The 25,846-nt window shown below is 31.5% G+C and overlaps 8 protein-coding genes across 8 annotated transcripts; 4 read left to right on the forward strand and 4 right to left on the reverse strand.

The window, feature by feature from the left end:
* Positions 1-40: 40 nt before the first annotated feature.
* LOC128386332 (inactive peptidyl-prolyl cis-trans isomerase FKBP6-like) lies at positions 41-1,453 on the forward strand. The gene has a single exon (XM_053345353.1). The coding sequence runs from the start codon at positions 195-197 to the stop codon at positions 1,332-1,334; it is 1,140 nt and encodes a 379-aa protein (XP_053201328.1). The 5' UTR covers positions 41-194; the 3' UTR covers positions 1,335-1,453.
* Positions 1,454-1,983: 530 nt separating this feature from the next.
* On the forward strand, positions 1,984-4,106 carry LOC128386331 (uncharacterized). Its single transcript, XM_053345352.1, has 3 exons — positions 1,984-2,525; positions 2,585-2,737; positions 2,796-4,106. The coding sequence occupies exons 1-3, from the start codon at positions 2,465-2,467 to the stop codon at positions 3,968-3,970; spliced, it is 1,389 nt and encodes a 462-aa protein (XP_053201327.1). The 5' UTR covers positions 1,984-2,464; the 3' UTR covers positions 3,971-4,106.
* Positions 4,107-4,393: 287 nt separating this feature from the next.
* LOC128386330 (serine/threonine-protein kinase VRK1-like) lies at positions 4,394-6,716 on the forward strand. The gene is made up of 2 exons (XM_053345351.1): positions 4,394-4,894; positions 5,121-6,716. Exons 1-2 carry the CDS (start codon positions 4,567-4,569, stop codon positions 6,233-6,235), a joined length of 1,443 nt encoding a protein of 480 aa, XP_053201326.1. The 5' UTR covers positions 4,394-4,566; the 3' UTR covers positions 6,236-6,716.
* A 148-nt stretch (positions 6,717-6,864) lies between these two features.
* On the reverse strand, positions 6,865-7,992 carry LOC128386337 (40S ribosomal protein S3-like). The gene is made up of 3 exons (XM_053345359.1): positions 7,837-7,992; positions 7,491-7,715; positions 6,865-7,422 (listed from the first exon to the last, which is right to left on the reverse strand). Exons 1-3 carry the CDS (start codon positions 7,867-7,869, stop codon positions 6,946-6,948), a joined length of 735 nt encoding a protein of 244 aa, XP_053201334.1. The 5' UTR covers positions 7,870-7,992; the 3' UTR covers positions 6,865-6,945.
* A 1,067-nt stretch (positions 7,993-9,059) lies between these two features.
* Positions 9,060-10,668, reverse strand: LOC128386319 (phosphatidylserine decarboxylase proenzyme, mitochondrial-like). The gene is made up of 5 exons (XM_053345339.1): positions 10,358-10,668; positions 10,058-10,291; positions 9,679-9,961; positions 9,433-9,593; positions 9,060-9,342 (listed from the first exon to the last, which is right to left on the reverse strand). The coding sequence occupies exons 1-5, from the start codon at positions 10,532-10,534 to the stop codon at positions 9,121-9,123; spliced, it is 1,077 nt and encodes a 358-aa protein (XP_053201314.1). The 5' UTR covers positions 10,535-10,668; the 3' UTR covers positions 9,060-9,120.
* A 447-nt stretch (positions 10,669-11,115) lies between these two features.
* On the reverse strand, positions 11,116-12,897 carry LOC128386406 (loricrin-like). The gene is made up of 3 exons (XM_053345439.1): positions 12,360-12,897; positions 11,886-12,080; positions 11,116-11,825 (listed from the first exon to the last, which is right to left on the reverse strand). The coding sequence occupies exons 1-3, from the start codon at positions 12,551-12,553 to the stop codon at positions 11,552-11,554; spliced, it is 663 nt and encodes a 220-aa protein (XP_053201414.1). The 5' UTR covers positions 12,554-12,897; the 3' UTR covers positions 11,116-11,551.
* Positions 12,898-15,168: 2,271 nt separating this feature from the next.
* Positions 15,169-23,141, reverse strand: LOC128386403 (uncharacterized). The gene is given in 15 exon segments (XM_053345435.1): positions 15,169-16,844; positions 16,901-17,071; positions 17,138-17,241; positions 17,244-17,280; positions 17,350-17,493; positions 17,563-17,796; positions 17,872-18,101; positions 18,165-18,270; positions 18,332-18,590; positions 18,685-18,750; positions 19,703-19,872; positions 19,964-20,028; positions 20,777-20,924; positions 22,684-22,826; positions 23,002-23,141. Coding segments are annotated over 14 exon segments (2,037 nt in total). The 5' UTR covers positions 22,696-22,826; positions 23,002-23,141; the 3' UTR covers positions 15,169-16,553.
* Positions 23,142-23,572: 431 nt separating this feature from the next.
* Positions 23,573-25,809, forward strand: LOC128386405 (suppressor of cytokine signaling 7-like). Its single transcript, XM_053345438.1, has 3 exons — positions 23,573-23,872; positions 24,297-24,916; positions 25,078-25,809. The coding sequence occupies exons 2-3, from the start codon at positions 24,512-24,514 to the stop codon at positions 25,807-25,809; spliced, it is 1,137 nt and encodes a 378-aa protein (XP_053201413.1). The 5' UTR covers positions 23,573-23,872; positions 24,297-24,511.
* Positions 25,810-25,846: the final 37 nt, after the last annotated feature.

Raw genomic sequence — 25,846 nt, forward strand, 5'->3', positions numbered from 1 at the left:
AAAAGCTTCGGATTTAAAAAGTATTTAAATGAGAGAAACAATTAACTAGAAGCCAATTAATAGTTCACTTGTTAATCCTTAAAGATTTATAGTCTCTTACTAATTGCTTTTTTGTTTACTGTTATTTTTTATTCTTCTATTGTTTTTGTTTTGATTTTTTTTCTCGTTCGTTTTAAGCAAATTGTTCAACCAAAATGTCTCAGGATGAGTTTATTGATTTCGATGTGATTTCCCCTTATCATGGTGGTTCAAGTGATAATAGTTTCGCCTCCGGGGTTACTCTGGAACAGCTTCAAGAAGGAACCATTATTAATACACCAGTGAAAGAGGATGGTGATGATAATGACGATGATATTTGGTGGACCAAAGATGAACTTCTTAAGCATTTGGAAGACGGAAGTTCACCGATGTTTGTTGATTCCGTTCCTTGGGATGAAAAGGTCAATTCAATGGAACCTTTGATTGAGAATCAAGTCTATAAAAAGATAATCAAACCTGGAATTGGTTCTGGTCTTAGAAGGAAAAACGCTATTCTTTTCCATTGTAATGGTTATATCGAAGGTTCCGATGAACCTTTTGACTCATCGATTCTACGTGGAAGGCCAATTCTTCACCGATTAGATCGTCAAGATCTTTTACCAGGACTTATGATCGGTATTCTATCTATGAGGTTACACGAGAAAGCTGAGATTCTAATTAAACCTGATTACGGTTTTGGAGAACTTGGTTGTCCACCCAGAATTCCAGCTAATGCGACAATCATTTATATCGTCGAAATCATGAAGATCTTTGAGGAAGGTTCTCTTGCCGATTATGAGCTCATGACCAACGAAGAATTGGCTCGAATTCCGTTTTCGGAGATAATACAGAAATGTAACGAACAACGAATGTCGGGCAATTCCTATTTCTCCGCTGAAAGATATCGAGATGCTGCTCTTCGTTATACCAAAGCGATCAAATTTCTGGAAAAATATTTCTTCAAAAACGCCGAGGAACAAAATTGTGCTAAAGAAATTCTGTCGAAACTTTATCCCAATATTGCCAATTCTTTGATTCGATTAAGAAAATTACGACCCGCTATGGTCTATTGTCGTAAAGCACTCGAGATCAACCCCAATAATGTGAAAGCTTTGTGTCAGCTTGGTAAAGCCAAATTCAACAATGGCGACTACGATCAGGCCAAAATTTTCTTCAGCCGAGCTTGTGACCTGAAGCCTGGAGATTCGTACATTTCCAATTATATGATCAAAGTTGATCGAAAGTTACAGGAAGAATCAATGGTCACTCAGGATCTTTACCGAAAGATCGGACAAGCTTTTCTTGCTAACAATTAGTTAATCATCTACTTATAACTCATAAGTATTTCGACCACAATTGCTTCAAATCTCCAAAAATTTTGATATTTTTCGATACTTTTTCATTCACTTTCATTCATAATTCCCAACGACAACAATTAACCTTTTATATGACATAAATTGCTCACAATTTTCAATTTGATTGATTGATAAACCATTCAAGTTAATTACAATTTTCCCTTGATGATTAATCTTCAAGTGATGGTCATTAATTGTTTACAGATGAATCATTAAAGTAATCACACTAGTTGTGATCTTAACCAAATCAAAGTGTATCTTAACAATCAACTGATAATCTGAACAACATTTACTCATTTTTTATCAATCATAATAAATTATCAACTCTAGAAATTAATTTTCATTAATTAATGATAATTGTCATGGAAATGGTTCTAAAGAAATAAACTAAAGTATCGGTAATCTGTTAATTACCATCTCGAGTTGATTTCTCACTAATATTTTATTTTAATTTCTTTCACTCTCACTAACAGTTAATTGTCAATTAATGGTTAATTATCATTGTAACTTTGATTTGTTTCCTTTCATCTTTCACAATAAAATCATCTTCGCTTGATTTGATTACCTTTGAGACAATGACACGCACTTGAAGTAAATTTCATAATAAAGTACATGATAAATTGTCTTCATTAAAATCCAACAGCAATTTAGTTAATTATCTTGTGTTAATTTAGTAAATCAACTCATTTTTTCTAGTTTTTCTTCTTCCTCAATAATCATCATGTCGAAAATGTTTCAAAAGATTTCAAAGTTATCGATTTCCGATATACTTGAGTTCATGTCATTCCTCAGACTGGACATTTACTTTGCCCTTCTTACTTTTGGTTTCATGGTTCCTTCAGTACCGGTCAGTCAGTTTATCCAAGACAAGTATTGTATTAATCAACTTAAATTGGAACCATCGGTTTGTTTAAATTTGGAAAAATTAGATGGACAATATGAGACAATTAAAAACGATGTTTATACATTTTCGACAACATTTAAAAACTATCAACACTTAATCATAACTCCACGGGAATTATCTTGGCCATTTTCATGGGCTATTGGATGGACACTTATCCATCTCATTTGAAGTACCTTTTGGCCCTCCCATGTTTCGGTGGCTGTTTACTGAACTCATTTCAATCTACAATGTGATCTATTTTGAATCAAGTAAATATCTCAATTTGGTGATGAGGAAATTTAATCATCAACAATTAACTTTTAATTAGGCATTTTTAATCTACTCTGGGGATCGATACCTTATTTTATGACCGGTGGTTTCTTCATTGTTATGACTGGTTCGTACACTTATATTACCCGACGGACTCCGGCCAAATATCGAGCTGCAAGATTTGCTGTTTTTGAACTGTTCATGTTCACATGTAAGTGATTAACTAGACGATTATCTTAATATACTAATGTTGTTGTACCTTTTATTAGCTATGCCTTTGGCTATTGCTCTGGGTGGAAAGGTTTTAGCCCTTAAGCCTTGGATAATTGATCAACATCGTAATTACTTGGCAGTGTTTATCATCGCTTTTGCTTGTAAATTAATCGCCATGATTTGGATTCTACTTTTACTCAATGATGCAGATAAGCCACTCGAAGACTCTGATATCAGATTAGATTCCAACGGTGATAAAGCTCAAAGGATTAACACCAACGGTAGTACCCAAGAAGATGAAATAACTTCACCAACAGAGCAATTGAAAGATTGGCAAGATAAAGAAAGGAATGGAATTGATAATGAAAATAATCAACATCTCGATTTCAATGACGAACAAGCAATTGAATTGGAACCATTGAAAAGCGAAAACAACATAGTTAAATCGTTGGAACTCAATGGAAAAGAAAAACATGAAAACATGGAAAAACCCACTGGTTGTTTACCAATCATGTTCGATATTTTCAATCCATCAACTTTCACCACCATGATGAAAGTTTGCTGCCGAAAGCGACCAAATAACGGACGGGCAATCATTTGGAATCTAATGTTGGCCATGAACGTGATGTTAATTGGGCACATTGGTGAAGGGACAATCGGGTTTCCTTTTGCTCAGAAAGTTTATCATTGGGATGCTACTTATTACTCTTATATTAGTTCAATGACTATGCTGATTCCAACTCTGATTAACACCATTTTACCAATTATATTGATCCATAAGTTTCACTTGGCTGACACAACCCTCGCAATTATTGGTTCGATATCGTTGATTTTGTCCCTAACAATTAAAGGTGGAATCCTTGAGTCTTATGCTTTTTTCCTCTCGGTTATCGTTGGAATTTGTGGTGGCTTATTACCGATCGCCATTCGATCAATCATTTCTCGAATCATTGACCAATCGGAAGCTGGTCAAGTTTACGCTCTTTTGGCTTGTATTGAATCATCTGGTCCAATGGTCGCATCAATCGTTTATTCAGCCATTTTCAACTGGACAATTAAGGATCTTCCTGGAATTGTTCATCATTTTGTTGCGTTAACCATGTTCTATCCTTTTATTGTGTCTCTCTGGTTGGATTGGACAAGACAAAATTGGGATTCGACAATAAATAAGGTTGACAATAAAAATGAACAAATCAAATCAACCGAATTGAATAAGGTTGATGTTCACTGATCTCTAATTGCATCATCCCATTAATTTCTAATTAATTAACCTTGTTATCTGATCAAAATTTAATTTACTAAATGCTTCAACTGTTTATTGTTATAATCAATCATTTTAATCAATTAAAAGAGCAAAGAATTAATAATCAATGTTGATTATTCATTAGAATTAAAATCAAGTTTCGAGTTAAAACTTCGATCCAACGAGGTTAAATTCTCTTACAGAAAAATTACTCGATTTTAGAAAATAGATATGAACAATCAATCACTCACCATGATATAAGATTAAATCAATTAAATTAAATTCGATAATCTGATGATTTAATTAGAAAATGAAATTACCCGCAATTGGAAAAAAGAAAAGAAAACATGAAAGTGATGACATCTAGCGAATTATTTTTTTTCATTTCTCTTGTCTATTTATTTGTCTATACGAATTTTTATTTACTCTTTAGTCATTTAATTGTGATTTGAATCTTTTTCCTTTTTAATTTTGTTCCTTAATTAACCTTCACTTGTCACTAAATTATTGAAGTTACTGTTAACCTTTTACTTTCTGTGATCTACAACCGGTTTAATCGATTGTAAATTTTGTTCTCAAATAAAATGGTTAAACCAAGTCCCAAAAAGGTTGCTGGTAAAAAGGCCGTTGCAAGTCAACCTCGTATGGCGGCAAATGGGTATCGTTTACCTGATCCTTTGCCCAAGGGTGAAATACTAATTGACAATACAAAGAGAAGCTGGATCCTTGGTGAGAGTATAGGAGTTGGTGGATTCGGTGAGATTTATCTCGCTAAATCAGCTTCTAAAGATAATGCTGACTATGAGTATGTTATCAAGGTTGACCATAATAATGGACCTTTGTTCAATGAGATGCATTTCTATTACCGTGTTGCCAAATCTGAATTTATCAAAGATTGGGTTCAAAAGAAAGGTAAGTCAAACTATTTTGCTTATCAATTAAAAGTCTATTGGTTCTTATTAAATGTGTCATTTTGAGTAGCATCACATTTTATAGATTGAACATGTTATTATTTTCTCTTTCATTCTCTCCTTCTTCCTCTTTGTTTCTTTCTCTTTGGAGTAATAAATGATAAGAAATACAGGAGAAATTTCATTGGCTTTCATTGTGCTTTTTCTTTTTCTTTGTTTACCTTTAGGTTTAACATTCCTTGGAATGCCTCGATTCGTGGCTTCAGGTTTACATGATAAACAATCGAATGGTGCTGGTGCACCGAAAGGCCGTGGAATCAAGAAACCACAGCCATCGTTAAAATATCGTTTCCTGGTTATGCCTCGATTTGGTACTGATTTACAAAAGATGTTAGATGTTCACAAACAGTTTTCTTTGAAAGCAGCTTACTCAATTGCTATCAAGATAATTGATATTCTAGAATTTATTCATTCTTTTGGTTACATTCATTCCGATATTAAAGCTTCAAATCTACTTTTGTCTCTCCAAGAAGAGCAGCGTAAGGTAAAGGGTAAAAATTCTGGTATTTTTTCAGAGGTTTACCTGGTTGACTTTGGATTAGTCGAAAGATATGTTTTCAAAGATGATGGTGTTCATAAGAAATTTGAAGAAGATGCTCGAAGAGCTAATAATGGAACTGCTGAATTCAGTTCAAGAGATGCACATATTGGTTGCTTTTCTCGTCGAAGTGATATTGAAATACTCTGTTATAATATACTTTCCTGGATGTCTGGTGGTAGATTACCCTGGATGTTTAATTTGAAAGATAGTGCGTATGTTAAACAGTGTAAAAACTATTACATGGAAAGAACAACAGAATTACTTAACTATTGCTTCCCACCCTCATCATCTTCACCTCCTCCTGTTGCTGTTTTATCCAAAAAGTCTGAGACCAACACTAATGCCAAGGTTGTTGATCGTACTAAACCATCTCCTTCAATTCCTCCTGGAATTGCCGAGTTTATTAAATATACAATCAACTTGAAATTTGAAGAAGAACCTGATTATGGTTATCTTAAATCGGTTTTAGAAAAGGCGATTGTCAAATCGGGAGAAAAATCTGATGGTAAATTTTCTTTCGTCCAATCGAACACAATTTCACCACCAACAAGAACATCAAGAACACCAAGAACACCAAGAACATCCAGAACATCCAGATCATCTTCATCTTCATCCTCATTGTCTCCAATTAAATCACCCAAATCGTTACCACCTAAAACGAGATCACCAAATGGAACCGCCGCAAAAAGAGCTGCAGCACCAAGTCCAAGTCCAGTACTTCGTAGCAGAAGACGCATTTAATTTGGAATCAGAGTGATCAAAATAATCAATGGAAATGAAAAAAATCCATCATTTCTAATTCAATTCATCATCTGTCATCTTTCATATTGTTTAATCACATCTCAATTATACAAGCTAATGAATGACAAATGGGCCTCATAAAAATAACTAATCGTCTTCAAGAAATGATAATGGTCGACGATGGACTCAAAAAAAAGCGAAACCAAAATCCAAAGGTTTCAAAAAGCTCAAAGTATTTTGAAAGAATCAGGATAAAATTACTAACATAGCAAAATGGATCATTTAACATTATCATTATTGAAGAAAAGTGAAAAATATTATTTCTTACTTGGACCTGTTATTAAATTTGCCCATTCTTTTACACCAATTTATCTTCCTTATTTTGAGAATCACCATCGACTTATCGCTAATTAGCGTTATAAAGAAATAAAAATTAGCTTGTGAATAAATCGAGCGAAATTGTCAAGCTAAGAAAAATTAATCTAAATTGTGTCTTGAGTGAGATTGATGAGAGTCAACAAAGTTCACTTACTGATCCGATTAAGTAAAAAAGTAGTTCAGTTGTCAAGATTTGAGGAAAAAATATCAATCCGATTGATTGCAATTAAATATTCTTGCACAATATGGTGTTAAATTAACAAAGATGTTTTAATCCAAATTTTGGATAATACATTTTCCTCATTTGATTAAGCTTAATCTATAGAACTCATTTACATTGGTGGTTCCAAACCAGAGATGATGGGCCCTGTTGGCTTCGGCATTTTGGGCTCTGAATAAGGTTGAGTTGGAATAACTTCTTCTTTAGGTTCATGAATAGAAACATTGTCGGGTAAAGGCTTTTTGGGTCCCTTCTTTCCGGTTGGATCCCAAGGTAACATAATTTTAACCTTAATACCCAAAACACCTTGTCTAAGAAGTACATGTCTGACAGCTTGGTCGACATAATCGTTACATGGGTCACCAGCATGGATCATCCATCCGTCAACGAATTTCATAGATTTGGCTCTTTGGCCTCTAAGTTTACCAGAGACAACGACTTCACATCCCTTTGCTCCAGATTCCATGATGAAACGAAGGACACCATAACAAGCTCTTCTTACGGCAAGACCTCCAATCAATTTGTATCGAAGTGATTCACACTGAGCGATAGCACAAAGACCACGATCACTAACTTTCTCAGCGTACATCTGAAAAGGTGAGAAAAAAGAAAAGTTGTTAAATCCAACACAATCTTGTAGATAAATTGAAAACTTACCTCAACTGCTCCTTCAGGGAAATTGAATCGCTTTTGTACAACGGAAGTCAATTCTCTAATCCTACGAGCTTTTTCTCCAAGAACTGATTGAGTTCGAGTTGCAAGGATGATGATCTCTGTCCTATTAGGAGTAAGTCGAAGTTCAACACCTGAGTAACCATCTTCGGCCAATTCTCGACGCAAAAACTCGTCTAATTCAGCCTTGAAAACACCATCGGCTACAAACTATTAAAAAATAAAGAATCAACAATAAGTGAACACGATGCAAAAAAAAATAACAAACCAATACAATGGCAACAAAAGCAAACAAGAGATGATCAAAAATCAATTTTCACAATCAACTCACCTTCCTTTTCTTAGAAATAGTTGTATTGGCCATTTTAAACACTGATGTCAAAAACTAATTAAAGTAAATTAAATTCACGAAAAAACTAAGAATATTATTGAATCAGTGAATAAAATTTTCTCTCAATCGGTAAAAAATCCAACAATCCAACTTTCCGTTTCCTTCCGGTAACCATGACGACACTTGCGCTCCCTCTACCCACCGATTAACCGGCTAATTCAAAATTCGATTTCCATTGATACAAAACATGTGTTTCTTTTTAATTAATAGAATCTTTTGTCTTTTAATTTCTTAAAATAAAATTGTTAATTACAGCGCATTAAAATCTCTCCGAAAATTTGAAGAAACTGTTTTGACAACATTCACCTTTTTCTAAATTCTTTTCTGATATTCAATCTTGTAAATCCATGAAAAGATTTCTTTTGATTGTGATGAGTGTTTTTCTTGAAAAAACTTTAGATTATCATAATCATCAAACCAACAAGATGATATAAAAGAGATGAAGGAAAACTTACTGATCGAAATCAAATCGAATACTGAATTTGCTGTAATTATGATTTAAATTGTATCGAAAATAAAAGTTTCAAAATGTTCTCAGTTTAAAAAGTTTCAATTCGATTGGAATCAGTCAACATCAAATGAATTAATCTCTCGACTATTGTTTTCATTTCAAGTTTTGAGAGGAGGAAACGGAAAGGCGAAACCACCATCTAACCAGAGATGCTCATGTGTGTGTCTACTTTTTTACTTATAATGAGTGTCAACGACTGAGAATCAGACAATTCGCAGAGAAACCAAATGAAGGGTCGTTGGTCCTTTCATTGGCGCGGGGAAAAAATTTTAATCAATAAAATTCATAGCCCCAGTCATCATGTGTTTCAATTGGTATTTAGGTTTAGCCTAAACCCATACTGAAGACTAAAGTTTCAATGGTAACGTTTGAGTTTTTATATTGAACTTTGGGATTAGAATTTTTTAGTCTTTAGAATTAAATTAATTTTTATGAGCCAATTTGAATTTTGTTTCGTTTGTCAACTAACGATTCGAATATGATTGAGTTTTTGTGACAACTTTTTGTGTTTAGTTTAAATTTTTCTTGAATAGAAATTCAATTAACTTGTAATTATGATTCTTCTTTTTGAATTAATTGTTGTTATTGTTTTTCTCTGATTGGTTGAAATTTTTCACTTGTTTCATTTTAAAAAATTGGAAAATGAGATAAATTATGATTTGATGGAATTTGTTTATTTGTCTAATTTTTTATGTTTTTTTTATTGGGAAAATTCATCTTGCATTTTTATTTTCAATCAATGATTGACCAAATTTAATTTTCTGTCCTAATTTAAGATTAAATTGAAAATCTTTTGGCGCTTCAAAGATTAACACAATTGTGGAGCCAAGATTGAATTCACCAAATGGATCACCTTTGGAGGGATAAATTTCCTCGGTGAAAGTTTTATCCCCGTAAACGTATTTCTTACAAAATGGTCTGTTGGTCCGTAATTCCTGGTGAAAGGTAGATTAGTAGAAGAGAAATCGAATCAATGAAAAGCTAAACAATTAACAATAAGAAAAACAATTGAAACTTCAACTAACATGATCGAAGTAAATTTTGACCGAACCAACATTAGTCGCACCAATGGCAGCAAGAGAAAAGAATCCATGAGTCCATTCACCGAAATAAATAACTCGTTCATTCAATTGGAAAAGTCCATGCATCCAATTGGCGAAAGTTGGACGAACACTGAACAATTTACCTTAATTACCAGGAAGAAATGATGAGGAAAAACAGAGGAAAAAATTAATCTCCAACCAATTAGAGTTTAACTTGATTCAACTAACCAGAAAAATGTCTTCTAAATTTGACCTGCCAATCTACTGGTGAATGGAATCTATGATAATCGCCTGGAGCCAAATAGATTACACATTGGTAAAGTTGATTATCTTTATCGTTGGTTAATAATTTTGATCTGTAATTTAAATTGGTTTCATCTTTTTCCCTTGATAACCAATTGATTGGACCCAGAAAATATGAAAGTGAATAAGTTGCTCCTTTAACCTGTTCCACTTTCTCGTCGTCATCAACGGGTCCAAAATTAATAATAGTACCATCGGAAGGTGATGTCTATTAAAAGGATAAATTAAATATTAACAATCAATGATTAGTTAATTTGATAGAAAATTGAAAAGTAAAAAAGAAATGTAAACAAAGCGAACTGACCAAAACGTGTTCACCAATCGGTCTCACATGAGATTTCAATGGACGAGTGAAAAATTGTTGCAAATTTTGATAACTTTTTAAATCATCAATTTCAGCTTCATTTAGATCACAATTAAATGCTTTCACGTAGCTTTGTAATATCGGTTCACGAATAATTTCAGGTAAATTAACTGAATTAACGGTTCCCCAGATTCTTGATGCGATCCGAAGAGGTAAAAGCTTCAATAGTGAAATCTAGAAAAGAGAAAAAAAAAGAAAAGCAAATTAACAATTAACTAATGATGAAGAAAGTTAATTTACCTCAAAATCAGTAGGTTGATTAGTTGATTTACCATCAACATTATCATCATAATCAAAATCAATTGATTCATTGAAACGATTCTTGTTTATCCGATATCCTTGGAAACCAATGAAACCAAGACCAACATAAATTGGTAATGGTTTCAATGGGAAAGATTTAATTAATCGTTTAATCATACCAACAGGTTAACAATTAGTTAAATCATAGAAAAGCAAAACAACAATTAACAATCAATGAGTTAAACAACATAAACCAGCATCATTTCCAGAGGTAAAATTGTTTTTCCTGTTCACTTGAAAATGTAAACAAAAACAACTGATGAAACCACGTGACCAGAAACATGAGACTTTTTTTTCAATCATTTTGATTTAAGTTGACAATTAGTTAATTGTTTCGACCGGTAAACATTTTTGGTCTCATTTTACAGAGAGAAGATTGAATTGTTACTTTTCTCTAACAAAATAGTAAAAATTCTATTTGACCAAGTGACAGGTGCCTTTCTATTTACGCTTGACCATCTGACCAATTTCCTGGACATTTGGACATCGTTAAAGGTCAATGGTTATCATCTCATCTACTTGTCCACTAACGAGCTGGTCAGTTGATTGTTGATTTGTTTGTTTCTTAGGAAATGATTTTCTTTTCCTTTTTACAGCAATATAAACGTAAAATTTGTAATGGTCAGTTTTCTCTCTCACTCTCTCTCTTTTTGGTCATTTGGTGATAGAAAACATTAAATCAATTGTAAGACAAAAAATTAGATGTTAATTGAATGTTTTATTGGGAGATAATTTTGTTGTTCAATTACATTTACAACTATTTAAAAGGATGATTTTAATTTTAAGGTCAAAAGGACGAAGATGAAATGTCCACTTCGAGCCCTTTTCGGGTTGTAAACGATTATTTGATAATTATGGCCACTGTTTTTGTTTATTACCAGTTAATGAGTTAAATTAGTTGATCATGAGTTGATTAAAAGGAGAAAAGGTATAAAAACCGTAGTGATTTTTATACAACAATTAAAGTTCATTGTAAGGATACGATAATTTATCTTCAAGAATTGCGATTAGTACTGTGATTAAATGATGACAAGACTTTACAAAGGAGAGACACAATATGATGAGAGGTGATGATTTTAAGGTTGAGAAAAAAGTTTCAAGATGAATTATCATGATTTAGATGAAGGTAATTAACTAATAACCACCAGCGATGGGCCTTTGAACATTGTTATAAGAGTTACCGGTTGATCCACCTTGTTGGTAATGTGATCCACCACCGGAGGAATAATTTTCTTTGTAATTATTTCCACTGGAACCATCATTCCAACCACCACCACCTCCAGCACCAGCATTGTTACCACCGCTTATGGCCCCACTGTAGCTTCCACTACCACTGCCACTATTGTGTTTACCACCAGAGGTGTAACTAGAAGATCCACCGCCCATACCATAAAAGTCACTGTTTCCACTAAATGAGTAAAGTTTTAAATTAGAAATTTAAATTTTTCTTCAATTGCTGATCACTTACCAATCCATTGAGGACATCATCATCCAACTATTATCCATACCACCGCCGTAGGAAGGCATTTGAATGGGAGCTGACATGTAGCTACTCATACTTCCCATGGATGGAATACTCATTCCACCCATTCCGCTCATTCCACTTCCCCAGGACATTCCTCCTCCTCCACCGCCACCAAATTTACTTCCTTTCATCATCATGCTGTTTATGGAATGAGAATATTGAGAAAATAATGAAATAAACAAAAATTAATGGAATTTAGGACATTTCAAGTGTCGAACTCAAATTGACACCAATAAGTTAGAGTAAAGAGTTGCTAATGAACAAGGGATAAGTTGTCAACTTCAATCTTAATTAGTCTGAGTTTCGATAGACTCAATCGTAATTGATTCCACTTTTATCATCCCAAGTTGATTATCTTTCAGCTGATTTGCAAATGAATTTCAATCCAAGTGGACAGAAAGTGGACAATTTACTTACGGGAAGGGCAAAGGTAAGATTAGGAGCTTTTTCTTTGGCTTGATGGCGAGTAGAAGGGGTAGAACTTTTTTCAATTTCTTAATCATTTTCTTCTTCATCCCAAAAGATTGATCAGCATTTTGAACAATTAAAAATGTAACAATCACAAGGAGAAGGCAAAACCTCATGGAGAATAGGCCACTTTTTGGACTCATTATGATGATCGATTGTTAAATTGAAGGTTGAGAACAGAATAACAATAATAATAACCAATGGAAAACAAACAAGATGATTAGAGATAAACAATTAAGGTGAACAATGAAATCCGTTGATCGATGATGATGTTATGGATGATGGAGATACAATCTAATGGAAAAGATGGAAACTTAAATAACAATTGGAAATGTTCACTTGAGGACAGTCGACGATGAAAGGCTATCGAGTCGATGGAATCAGTTCCTTTTTTACCTGATTGTTGGTCATTCTCACTAAATTGTTAATGGGAGAGTTGATAATCTAAAAAAGGGGAGACATAAATGAGTCCAGTTAAGGGATAAACGGCTAAAGATGATTATGTGAGAGAGAATTGAGATTCGATATAATCAAAGAGAGAAAGAGAGAGAATAAGATAGTAGGAGGGGAAGAGGAGGAATTGTCCTATTCTATCAATCGACGAAATCGGTAAAAGTAAAAAGAATAAATCTCCAATAAAATATTCAAATTCGAAACTATTTAGCTAATTCTTAACATTTTTCTTCTTATTTGGCCTACCTTTTTGGAAAGAACTTATTATCATCCTCATCATCCTCATCATCTTCGTCATTATTGTTATATCGCTATTATTATTATCGGTGATGAGAGTAACAGGACTAAGGAGGTTGACTCAAGGAGAGAGAAGGAAGAAGATGAAAAAGGGTCGAGATGATGAAGAAAATGATGATGATAATGTTGATTGTTACATCATCATCATCTCTCTCTCTCTCTCTCTCTCTCTCTCTCTCTCTCTCTCTCTCTAAATATTAGAGAAAAAGTTTCAAATATTATAATAGTTTATTGGGAATCACCAATTTCCATTCATTATTATTATTACTTTCTCTTTCTTATGTCAATCCATATCCATCTTGTATTATCATAATAATCATATTGATGATGATAATCATCATTATCTTAATTTAATCATAAACTATTAACAATAATCGATTCATCTTAAGTTGTGTCACTTTAATCAAGATTATACCGGAAAGAGGAGGTCCAATTGTATTCTGATTAAAGTTTCACCAATTAATTGGAGACAAAATTTAATTGCTTATTTATTGATCACATATTATTGTAAGAAATTATTTCTAATTAATTATACAATTTAACTAATATTATTATTTATTAACAAGATTGTAATTTGTATGATTAATAATGAAATTATAATACAAATAGTACATAACAATTTAAACATTGATATTTAACAATTAATCAATTACTTTTACGTTTTCTTCACATCTAATTGTTTAAACATTATAATTAAGGGTTAATTTAGATCAAAAGTCACTTGACAATTAACTTGGCAATCAAACCCTTAATCTAATCAACATTAAATTATTTTTGTTTCCTATTCTATTGTTTAAGAAAAAAATTGATCATCATCATCTTTAATTACAAGCTGATGATGATAATCAAAAATGATTAAAGTGATGAGATGATGATCAGAACTGGACAGATCATGCTGAGTGTTTATATCAATTGATAACAATTATTATTATTAATATTAGAAAGTAAAATTTTTTCATCTTTTTGTTGATGATTGACCTCGATTACCTTAAATATATAAAGACAATCAATAATAACAATCAACAAAACAAAAAATAAACAAGTAACAACAAGCTGATTGTTGGGATATTATATTGATGTTACAAGATAAACAAGTAAGCCCTTAACTTATTATTATTAGTTGATTGTGATTAAAATTGATAATAAATTGATATTATCAAGAAAAAAACAAGATTATCAATATAAATGTATTATAATAATAATATTGAGAATGAAAATTTTATTAATCAAATCAAATTAACTAAATAATAATCAATACTAATCTTTCTTGATTGTGTCACAATTTAAGTTTAATTTTTTTTCCAAGCAAATGTATTATGTACAAATACAGTTAATTGCGATCAATTTTGATTCAGTTATCAATTGTATTAGTAAATATTGATTGATTATGAAGATGATCAGATCTAATTGTTGATAATAAAGTGAAAGGGAAAGTGAATCGTTGATGTTGATGGGTTTGTTGTTGATTAAGTTTTCCAATCACAATTTAGCTTTTGATCAATTTAATAGTCTTCTCCAATGATGGTTGATTGTTAATCACATTGATTATCATGATTAACCTGAACAATTGTTTGATAATAATTGTGACATTTACTGTAATCAAATAGGAAGAGAGATTGAGAAAACTGTGTTAACAATATTGTTAACGATTAACAGCAATTTAATACCAATTTGTTTCCCAATAATTATAATTATTGTAAGATAATGATGATGATGTATAATCATTGACAATTAACTGGATAACAATATTGATTGTTTTCTTCATTCCAACAATTTATATATTCAAAAAGTTTAATTCTAATAATCATTTTACCTTTGTTTTCACCAAATACCGGAAGACAATTGTATTAATCATCTTAATCATATGATATATAAGTAATCACTAAATTATATAATAGATTAACAATTTAATGATTACAGATGATTAAGATTGTTATTTAATTACAAAGGTATTAAAATAAAGCAAAATAATCCAATTGTAATCATCATGAGATAATAATAATAACGATAATAATTAATTGTTTTACCAAACCATCAATATGTATATGAAAATGAATCAATCAATATTTAATTATTTCCAATAACATTGATCATCTAATTATTTTTGATTGTTGCTTTTCTTGATTAAGTGATGGATTAATCATCTTAGATGATGATGATAAATATAATCTTCTCACCTGATAGTGAAAATAAGATGAGCAACAATTTATTTTTATCAGCTGATGAAATTTTCGTTAAATAAAAATGGCCACTAGTTAACCGGAACTTGGATGATAAATTATTGATGACATACAATTAACTAATGATGATGATGATGATGATAACAGAAAACAGGTAATCAAGTGAATATAACAATAAACAAAATCAAAATTAAAGTTGAAATTAAGGTGTTGGTATAATACTGGTTGAACAATTTACGATTGTTTATCCATCTTGATTGTTGTAAAGTTAATTGTTGATGGTTAATGATGATAAAAATTATCAATAGCATCACAATAAACAGTTAACTGATAGACTAATCAACAAATACAAATTGTTCATGTTCATTTTGTTTTATTGATTGTGAGTTAATTTAGTTTGACAGATTAATTTGCATTCATTTTTTTTTATATATATAAATTGATCATCAAATTGGCAGCAATTAAAATTGATTTTGTAATTTCATTTAGTATTAAGGTTTGTATATAAAGATGTTTATTTTAAAATCTAACAATCATCATCTAATTGTTGGCAATTTGTATTCATTTAGTTATAATTATATGCAATCAATTTGTTTACATTGATATGAGATGTTGATGATTAGCAAAGGTAATTAAATTTTTTAGTTAATTGTTTACTTGATTGTCTTGGATATTTTTATTGTTGAAAAATGTGATGAACAATTTATTATTGGAGGTTTGATTAATGATCATTGGAAGCTCATGATTTGTATTGTGAACAGGAAAATTTAAGTTAATCACAATTGTATTGGATTAATTTTCGTTGTAATTAGTTTGATTGAATGAAAACTCTCATTTAGGAAATTGATTCAGATTAAATAAGTAAGTGTAATCAAATTAACCCAACAATGGAGTTGTAATTAAAGTTAAGGAGCTTATCGTCAATATTATTGTAACAATTTAGTTAGAAATTAGTTAATGATTAACCTAAACTTCCGGAAAGTTTGAAACTCTAAATGTTATGACAATTTACTTTAATTGTTTTGGATTTTGAAACATTTACTGACTTCGATGGTGAATTATGAGATTGATTTAATGGCCACTCTGTTAATTGTTGCTAATTGTAAGTACTTTAATTTCATATTTGATGGTAATAAACTATTGATGTATTAAAATTTATTCTAGTTGATTATTTATTCACTTGTTTAGATGATTAACGATTGATTAACGAGCTTTAATCGTGTTCTGAACTTTCGCCGGTCGAACGCATCTTTCGACTTCGTCTAGCGAACTCACTGGCCACCGGATTCGTTGGCATCAACTTATGAACATCTGAATTTCGACGAGGCCAAACACTATGAGGAGAATGATCAGAAATTCGTAACGATTTTCGTAACTGGGCACTACTTTGTCGTCGACGTTGCTGGAAATCTGATATATCTGCGTGTTGATTCAATCCACTGATTGTACTAATCGAATAGTTTTTAGCTCCACTGCTTGAATTTCGAGGTGATTGATCGCTAGTCTTTTGGGAGAAATTTTTTAGTTAGTTAATTGATATTCGATCACGACTATGGTTACCTGATTTGCTAAGATTGATCTCGGCGAAGGAGATGGAAGAGCAATCGATCGTCTTGGACCTCTTAACTCTCGATGGTCCATTTCGATAGAGACACTAGAAGAACTTTTATTTCGAGTTCCGTCGAGTTTAAAACTTTCTACGGCAGCAATACTCATCTTTCTCCAATCAGACTAAGCGAATTGATGATTAGTAGAAAAGAATCTAAATTAACAATCAGTGTTCGTTGATTAACTTACTTTGGGTCTTTTATGCATCACAATTTGTTGGAAAACTTCATCTTCTTCAACATCCTTGACCATATCTTTAAATGTCGCCAATTGAGCTACTCGAGCTTCCGGTTTTCACTGAGTAGTTCTTGTGGGTCTAATCCATTCATTTCCTGATTTTAACGAGGAAAAATTTCGAATCAATTTAACCGAATAGACAAAGATAAAGGTAAAGTTCTTACAGCCCATTCTACTAGAAGATCTTGATGTAATGAACGTTTGCGCTCTCGAACTGTTTTGTTATATTCTCGAGCTATTTTTATGTCTTCTTTCCAGAAACGAGATGTTGCCGACGATTTTTCATCAACTGGTGAAACCTCTTTAATCTAAATGAGGAAAAACTCGAATAGTATTGTCACAGAATCAACTGTCATTTTAATGGTCAACTCATTTACCTTCAATAGTAACCAAGACATGAGTAGGATACAAATAACATTGACCGTCGCCAAGCCGAGGCTGACCAACCCAAGCCAGAAACATTCATATGAGAAATTAGTTGAATAAGAAACTTCATAATTTGGATCCAAAACGAGTGATGGTTTAGTTAAGGTCGCATTGTTATCGGTGCTAATATAGTCCTCATTGAGTGCACGAATCGCTCGAAGGAAAGAGAAAGACCATAATAGACCCTTGAATGGTTTGGAATTAAAGAAAAAGTTAAGATTCCAAGACGATGGAAAATTGTGATTGAACATTAAACTTACTGAGTTAACACATGGCGGTAACAATGAGGCCGAAATCGCAACACCAACGAGCGAAGCCTGATTACCCGACAACATTGACACAGCGACCGCAGCACCCGAAGGTAAAGCGATTAACCCACCGACCCAAAGTGATCTCAATTGACCTCGACTTCTCATTGCAGCCGTTGGCCATGTTGTCGATGAATTATATTCATTAGTAAAATTAAGTAACAAACAACCATAAAAGAATCCTAAATAAAGACAATTAAATGACAATTAACGAGTTCGACTCAATCAGTCAATATGATACGAACCAAAAAGTATTGCTGAGCCGAACCCAATGATTGCATTTCTAATTCCAATATTTCGTAACTTTTCATCTCGAACAATTAAACCAAAAGTCATCGCCATAACTGGACCCTGATTGTGAATGTTTAATTGTTTACAATTTAATATAATCTAAAATACTAATTGTTATTACCATTAAAGGTGAGACCAACATGGATGCCACCAGTGTAACAACATCGGACTCCATTAAACCCAATGCTGCCAACCAAGCAGCACAAAGGACATAGCAAACAAAGTCAAAGGTCATCTCAGCACCAGACTGGACACTGGCCACTACTTGAGCCACAGTTAATCGGGCAGTTACTGATTTGAGAAAAGTTTCCTGCATCGTCTTGAACCCACTCTGCTTCTTGGTCAGGTCATTTTTAACCGATTCGTCTGGTTTCAGATCACTTTGTATTATATATATACAGTATAGGTAAACGTAGCAATGAAAAGAGATCATTAATTGTAACAATTAACTAATTTTACTATTATTATACTTACTTTGTTTCGTCCAGAAAAACATCAGCATCTTCTTCTGCTTGATAAGCCAAAGCAAATGGAATGATTCTGTTAATTGTAATAAGAATTAACTACAATTTAGAAAATTGTTTAAAACTTTGATTGTAATAGTTAAACAATTTCAAGTTTATTTTTGAATTAAAAGTCAATCCAATACTTTAAATGGTTTGTTCAAGATCCTTAATTGTTTGCTTCAATTAATTTGTAAAATTCAATGTTTCCATTCAAGTTTATTGTTAAATCAAATCTATTTTAATTTTAATTGTTTGCCATGAGATCGCTTCAAGTAATTCAAATAGATATCAACACGATGATGATTAAATTGAAATCGTAACAATTAGATGATATTGTTTATTATTTAAATCACTTCGATTTCATTTTCACTCAACTTTTCAGTTCCAATAAGATTTACTTGATGAGAATCAGTTGATGAGATCGAATCAGAATTTTTAATTGTGACAATTAGTTTGAGTTTTCTATCAATCATGTTCAAAAGATACGAACTTTTTTCCAAAATTATCTCAACTGTTTTAATGATCAATTTAATTGTAATAATTTTGGACGATTCGAGTTTTGTTAATTGTGATAATCAAACTAAATCTACTTCGGAAAATAATTCAATATTTGGTTTACCCTCGGTAATTAAATCACAGAATTTTAAATTCCCATCATGGCCTAAGGAGATTTCATCTTTGTTTTTCAGTGAAAGAGATCAAGACTTGATGACCAATCCCTATGTGTTTGGACTGGTCATCATTGAGAAGCTTGAAAAGTTAAGAGCAATGTTACCCAAAGGAATCGGTTTACTGGTTCAACCAATTGTCAATCTATTGATCAACAGTGGATATTAATCAACAATCAACTAATCAAAACATTGAAGCTTCACAGTGGCATGAGTACAGCAATAGATGAGGTGAATGTTACAATTGTACAATCAACTGATTCCTCTGAAACTGACCAATTAAATGGACAAATGATCACACTGATTGCTGATAATTACCCGATAAATGTTTGTGGTAAACTCCCAATTCCTTGCATTTGAATGTGATAAATTATGGAATCACTTTCATCAACATCGCAGGCAAAGTAAACATGGAAAAGTTTATCATCTGTACTCTTAATCCAGGCAGCATTGTTAATCTCTAATTCCTTGAGAGTTTTTTCTAAAATCTGTAACAATTAAAAGCGAAACAATTGCAAATAAATGATTTAATCACTAATCAAATGAAACAAAAAAAGATCAACCATCAAAAACTGTTACCGTTTGAATCGGAAGTTCAATTTGATCCTTTTTCTTATCATCAACAGGTAGAGCCAAATGATTTCCTATTTAATTACAAGATTAAATTGTAACAATTAACGAATAGATTCAATGAGAACCAGGTTTCTTATCACAATTAAGATATTAATAATACATCATTGAGCCCTAATTGTTGTCTACAGAGATAAAATTTATGTTAATCAATCAACTTTTTACAAAATCTTTTTGATTGTTAAATGACAGCCTAATGATGGTGATGATTAACATTAACAATTTAATGTTTTTTTCATTATAATCAAATCTATGTTAATATATTTATCCTGATTAACATAATCTTGATCAATCGTTAATCATGAATGACGAGTTGTTGAAAGATAATTGTTGAAATTATCGTTGATTAAGATTGACAATCAAGATTTAACTAACGAGCTGTTCAAAAGTAATTAAATCAAAGGCTCTATTGAATTTGATTAATAAACTTTTACAAATTTATATGATCAATTAAACCAATCAAATTGAAAGTTGATAAAAAAAATTAACTTCAAATTTTAATTGTGCAGTTTACAAATCGCCCAATGTATTGATTTAATACACAATTAACCCAATTGGTAAGAGGAACATGTTAATTGTTGGGATAATTTGAATTACTATTTCAAACCAAGCTTAATTGTGATTAAGTTGCATTGCGATTGTAAACAATTTAACGATTTAATTTATTATATTGTCAATGATTGTTTATTTTTGCTCTAATTGTGATGTAAAAATTTTCTATCAACAACTAAATTATTTAGATTTTTAATTGTCAACACTTACCTTCATTTGATTTAGTAACTGTGCCGATTGAAATTGATTTAATTGTCTTTGATTGATCAGTTGTTGTCGACGATTCCAATGGTTCCTTATTGGTGGGAACTGTTATCATAACCCAAACTGCACTGGACATTTTTAATTGTTTGTGATTCTGTCAAATAAATGATGGCAAACAATTAAAAATCAAAATTAGATTGTTGTTGATATTTGGTAGTAACAATTTGATTGTAAGAAAACATCAATTGATTGACACAATTAAATGACTGCCAAAAGTTGTGTCCAAGATCTTGAGAGATGGTTAATTGTGATTTTAATCAACAACAAGAAAAAAAAGTTAATTTAATTAATAAATCATACAAAATGTTACTGAGGTATTGATTTGGTTGTAATTTAGATTTAGTTATTGTTGATTTTTGTGATGGACTCTAAATTTTGGTTCAATTAATTGTTGATCAAACTTAACACATCAACTGATTAACTTGCAATGGGCTAAAACTTTTAGACTTAATTGTGTTTTGGCAACTTAATTGTGTCTCCTTATTTTGAGTAAAGTTAACTAATTACTCAATATTAACAATGGATCATGATTATAATTAAATGATGATAAAGGAAGATGAAGATGATGAAGGTTTGGATTAGAATTGATGAAAACTTGATTGACATTTGATTTATCTTCATATTGACAATTTACATGGCACCTAGTTAATCATTTAGAGCGAGTAAATTAGTTAATTGCTAATTACAAGTTTTCATTTTGAACCGTTTTTAAGGATTGAATTTCTTGCTGAAAATTGCTCAACATTTATTTCTGATTTGAATTTTTCATTCAAGAAATTTGATTCCATCAACAGTGTTAATATTAATTACTATTGGTAATCAGGTGGAAATATGAATATTTTCACTAATCATCTATATTGTGATCAGAAAATTTAAGTTAATCACAATTGTATTGGATTAATTTTCGTTGTAATTAGTTTGATTGAATGAAAACTCTCATTTAGGAAATTGATTCAGATTAAATAAGTAAGTGTAATCAAATTAACCCAACAATGGAGTTGTAATTAAAGTTAAGGAGCTTATCGTCAATATTATTGTAACAATTTAGTTAGAAATTAGTTAATGATTAACCTAAACTTCCGGAAAGTTTGAGGTTCTATATGATTAAAGGTTATACTTTAAGTTTCTTAAGAGTTTCTAATTGTTTACAATTAACTTCTAATTGTAGACGATAATTTCTCTCATTTAAATTAGCCGATCATGGTTTTTACGATTAGTTAATTGGTCAGATTGATGGCAATGAGAATCAACGTTTTCTCAATAGTTAATAATAAATTATGATTGTTGACAAAATTTCTCAATAAATTGTGATCAACTTGAACTTTGTCGATTGATTATAATACTTAATTGTAATCGGCTAATCAATTTCCATTCTTATTGTAAATTCGTATGCTTAAAATTAACTAATTTATCTAATCTAGTGTTTAGATTATCCAATTTGTTTTACCTTCTCTAATCATTTACCTGTTAAAAATTAAGATCAAATTAAGATAATTTAAGTTCCATGATTAGTATCACCATTTAAAAGTTTCATCAACAAAATAGTAGATTAATTGTGATTGAAATGATTAACATTCTAAATCATGACAGTCGAATGAAAATTGTCATTTGATTTCAAGTTTATCTTTTTCTTTCTGTCAGTTAATTGTAAATATTAGACGAAAATTGTATCAAGTTGTCATTAATAAGAAAAAAGTTCCAACTGATTAAAGATTAAGATGATTAAATCAAAGTTAAATTAGTGTTTGGGTGGATAGAGAGAATTAATTTTCCTCCATGATTATGATAATAATAAATATCTACTATTAAATGAATGGGATGAATCAAAATCGATGTTCAAATTAATCTTTTACCTTTATTTTCATCCCAATTGATAATCATGATTAACTTTCCGTCCATTTTTAGGTGATGATTAACTTTTGTCTAATGTGATTCTTAACTTTTCAACAGGTAAACACTTTTGATTGCTCATGATTAAGGGTAACCAGCCCTTCACCTATTTGATGAACAAAAGAAACAATCAAAATGATGGTGATTAACTTTGATTATTATTCTGTTGCCATTTCATTAACCTCTCGGGGCTTTTTCACTCTCACTCTCTCTCTGCAGTTTAATGGTTCCTATTTTCAACCTACACACAAAATTTTGGACACTCAGTGGGCTACATTTACCTTTTATTTATCTCCATGCCTTTTATGGTCCAATCGTTTTTATTGTTATCATCATATTGTTGATCATGATGATTGGTTGAATATACAACATGCAATTAGAATCATCTAGTTGGTAAATTATTGATTATGTTTTCTCTTGTTGTGTAATTGTGATCCTGATGGTTAAGAGAAAGAGATTTGGTTAATCGTTTTCATTGAGTTTTCGTTTTTCATTGTTGTAAGATTTTTGAGAATCTCGAACAGTTTTGAATGGACGAGGAAAAAAATTCGAAGGTTGTTCAATTTACGCGCTTAATGACCTTTGTAAATTCTTTTCTAGGGTCAAGGGTTACAACAAACTTTTCCAACTAAAGAAGAAACTTCTCAATGAGAAATTTTCTTTTTCCTTTTCTCTCTCTCTTTCATCTTCCACTGGTTTATCTTCCTCTTTCTCTCTCTCTCTCTTCAACTTTTCTTTCATCTTTTAGAATCTTTTACTCACACATGTTTTGTCTCTTCTTCTCTTCATCATCATCATCATCATCTTTCTCTCTCTCTCGCTCTCTCTCTCTCTCTCTCTATCTTCCTTTTCATCTTCTCTTGTTACATGAATTCTCTCTGTTAATTGTGATTCTTTACTCAACTTTTTTTAAAAAAATTCTTTTTTCTCTTTTCTAAATGTTCCATCAACATGAGAATTGAACAGTTTCAATTGAAAGTTCAGTGATTATCTTTGGTGTTTTTCTCAGAAAATCTGGTTACTTGTGGAAATGAACAACAAACAACAACCAGAAAACTGAACAAGACTCAATAAGAAAACGACAACATCCCAACTTACCACAGACACTCCCGAGTACAAGTTATAGATTAAAGAGAAACCTTCAACTCTAAGGTGACAATCAATTCTAATAGTGATCATGTTCATCAATGAATTTCCCTTTCCACAATCAAAGTGTTCAATTTATTTCCAATCAGTAGACAAGGGAAACAATTAAAGTTACAGTTTAATTACAAAATTTTAGAGTAAAACAAAAGGTAAATTCAAATGATTTTCGGCTCATTTTGACTAATTGTGTTTCTTTATGTGATCAATATCATTTACTATTCCATGATAATCAATAATTCCCGAAATAGACTGTTAATCGTGTGATTTAATCAAAACGAAAGATCAACATTGAACATCCATTGATTTTTCCCACCCAACTGATTGAAATTAAATTGAATCATTTGATTGTAAACGGAAATCTCATCCTACGAATCATTAACTTTCTAATAATAATATTCTCAATGTTTCTGATTACCTTTTTAAACAATAGATTTTAATATATTCTGTAATTGGATAATGTTACCTAATAACTGATGATCTTTTCTCCTTTGGTCTTGGAATGATCTCAACAAAGAAAAACAATTCTAATTGTGGATTAGTCTAATCTACTGAGAAACAATATTAGTTGACTATTTATCTCTCACCTCATCTAAATCTTGTTTAGTTTTTGTGTTAATTGAAGTGTTAATCATAATCACCATCATCATGGCTCGATTCAAGTCCATTTCGAGATTGAAACGAGCTCTCATGGGAAAGAAACACCGAAAATCGGATACAATCGATGGAGGTGATGAAGAGAAGGAGAAAATTGTTGTTGATGAATTTCAAAATAATTCTCCAATCGATATTGATAATCCGGATGAGAACATTTTCTATAGTCAAGGATCGAATGGGACAACAATTAATCGGCCAATCAATTCACTATTACGTTCATTTAGACGTAAAATTGATGGTAGAAAGAGAAATAAAAACATTGAACCAAATATCGATTCACCTTCGACTATTGTGACCTCACCATTGTTCATGGATCAAAGTTCATCAAAATGTGACAAGTTGATTATCGATAAACCGATAATTAAAGTACCTGAGAATTTACTTGACTTTAGTCCGGTAAGTTAACCATTTACCTTTTCATTCACTAATCACATTCGATTGTAATAGATAATTAACTTTCTCACCTACTCATCAATTCATTTTCTCATCTTTTTTTCCCTAATAATTAGCAGAAAATTAAATTGAGTTTTTTTTCTTCTTTTTTCTTCTTATTACAGGACATTGACTTGGAGATTCCCTATGTAGATGAAGATGATGATGATTCTGATGATGAGGAAGATGGAGATATGGTTGATGGTTTGGTTGCAATTAAACGGTCTCCCTTATTGAAGAGAAACTATCAGCCATCTCCACCAAAAGTATCCCCTCCACCTCCACCTCCATCAAGTAATTATCATCATCATCATCATCATCCGTCATCTTTACAACCATCTAATCTGTCAAATAGATTTAATTCTGATTTTGGCTATGAACTAATCAATTTATCTAAATGTGGTTGGTACTGGGGACCAATTAGTCGCAGTGAAGCGGATTACCGATTATCCAATGCTGGTGATGGCTCATTTCTGGTCAGGGATTCATCGGATGACCATCACTTGTTGAGCTTAAGTTTCAGATCCAATGGACGGACATATCATACTCGAGTTGAACACAATAATGGACTTTTTAGTTTCACCTCGCAACCTTTACTTCCTGCCGCTTATCCGAGTGTCATCATGCTCATCAATGAATCCATGAAAAAATCTAAATCCGGTGTTTTCTGTTATTCTTGTGGACGATCACCAAATAATCAGAAAGTTCCCGTTCGACTGATTAAACCTGTATCTCGATTTAATCAGATTCCATCTTTACAATTTTTATGTCGATTTGTTATCAGAATTTTTAACTTACCCAAACTGCCACCAACTCCTAGTTTAAGATATTTTCTTAATCAAAGTCATTACCAATAATTATCGTATTTAAAAACACGGAGACAACCAAACTGCC

This window comes from Panonychus citri, unplaced genomic scaffold (genome assembly GCF_014898815.1).
Source record: "Panonychus citri isolate SS breed McGregor unplaced genomic scaffold, ASM1489881v1 Contig00068, whole genome shotgun sequence".
Classification (NCBI taxonomy): Eukaryota; Metazoa; Arthropoda; class Arachnida; order Trombidiformes; family Tetranychidae; genus Panonychus; species Panonychus citri.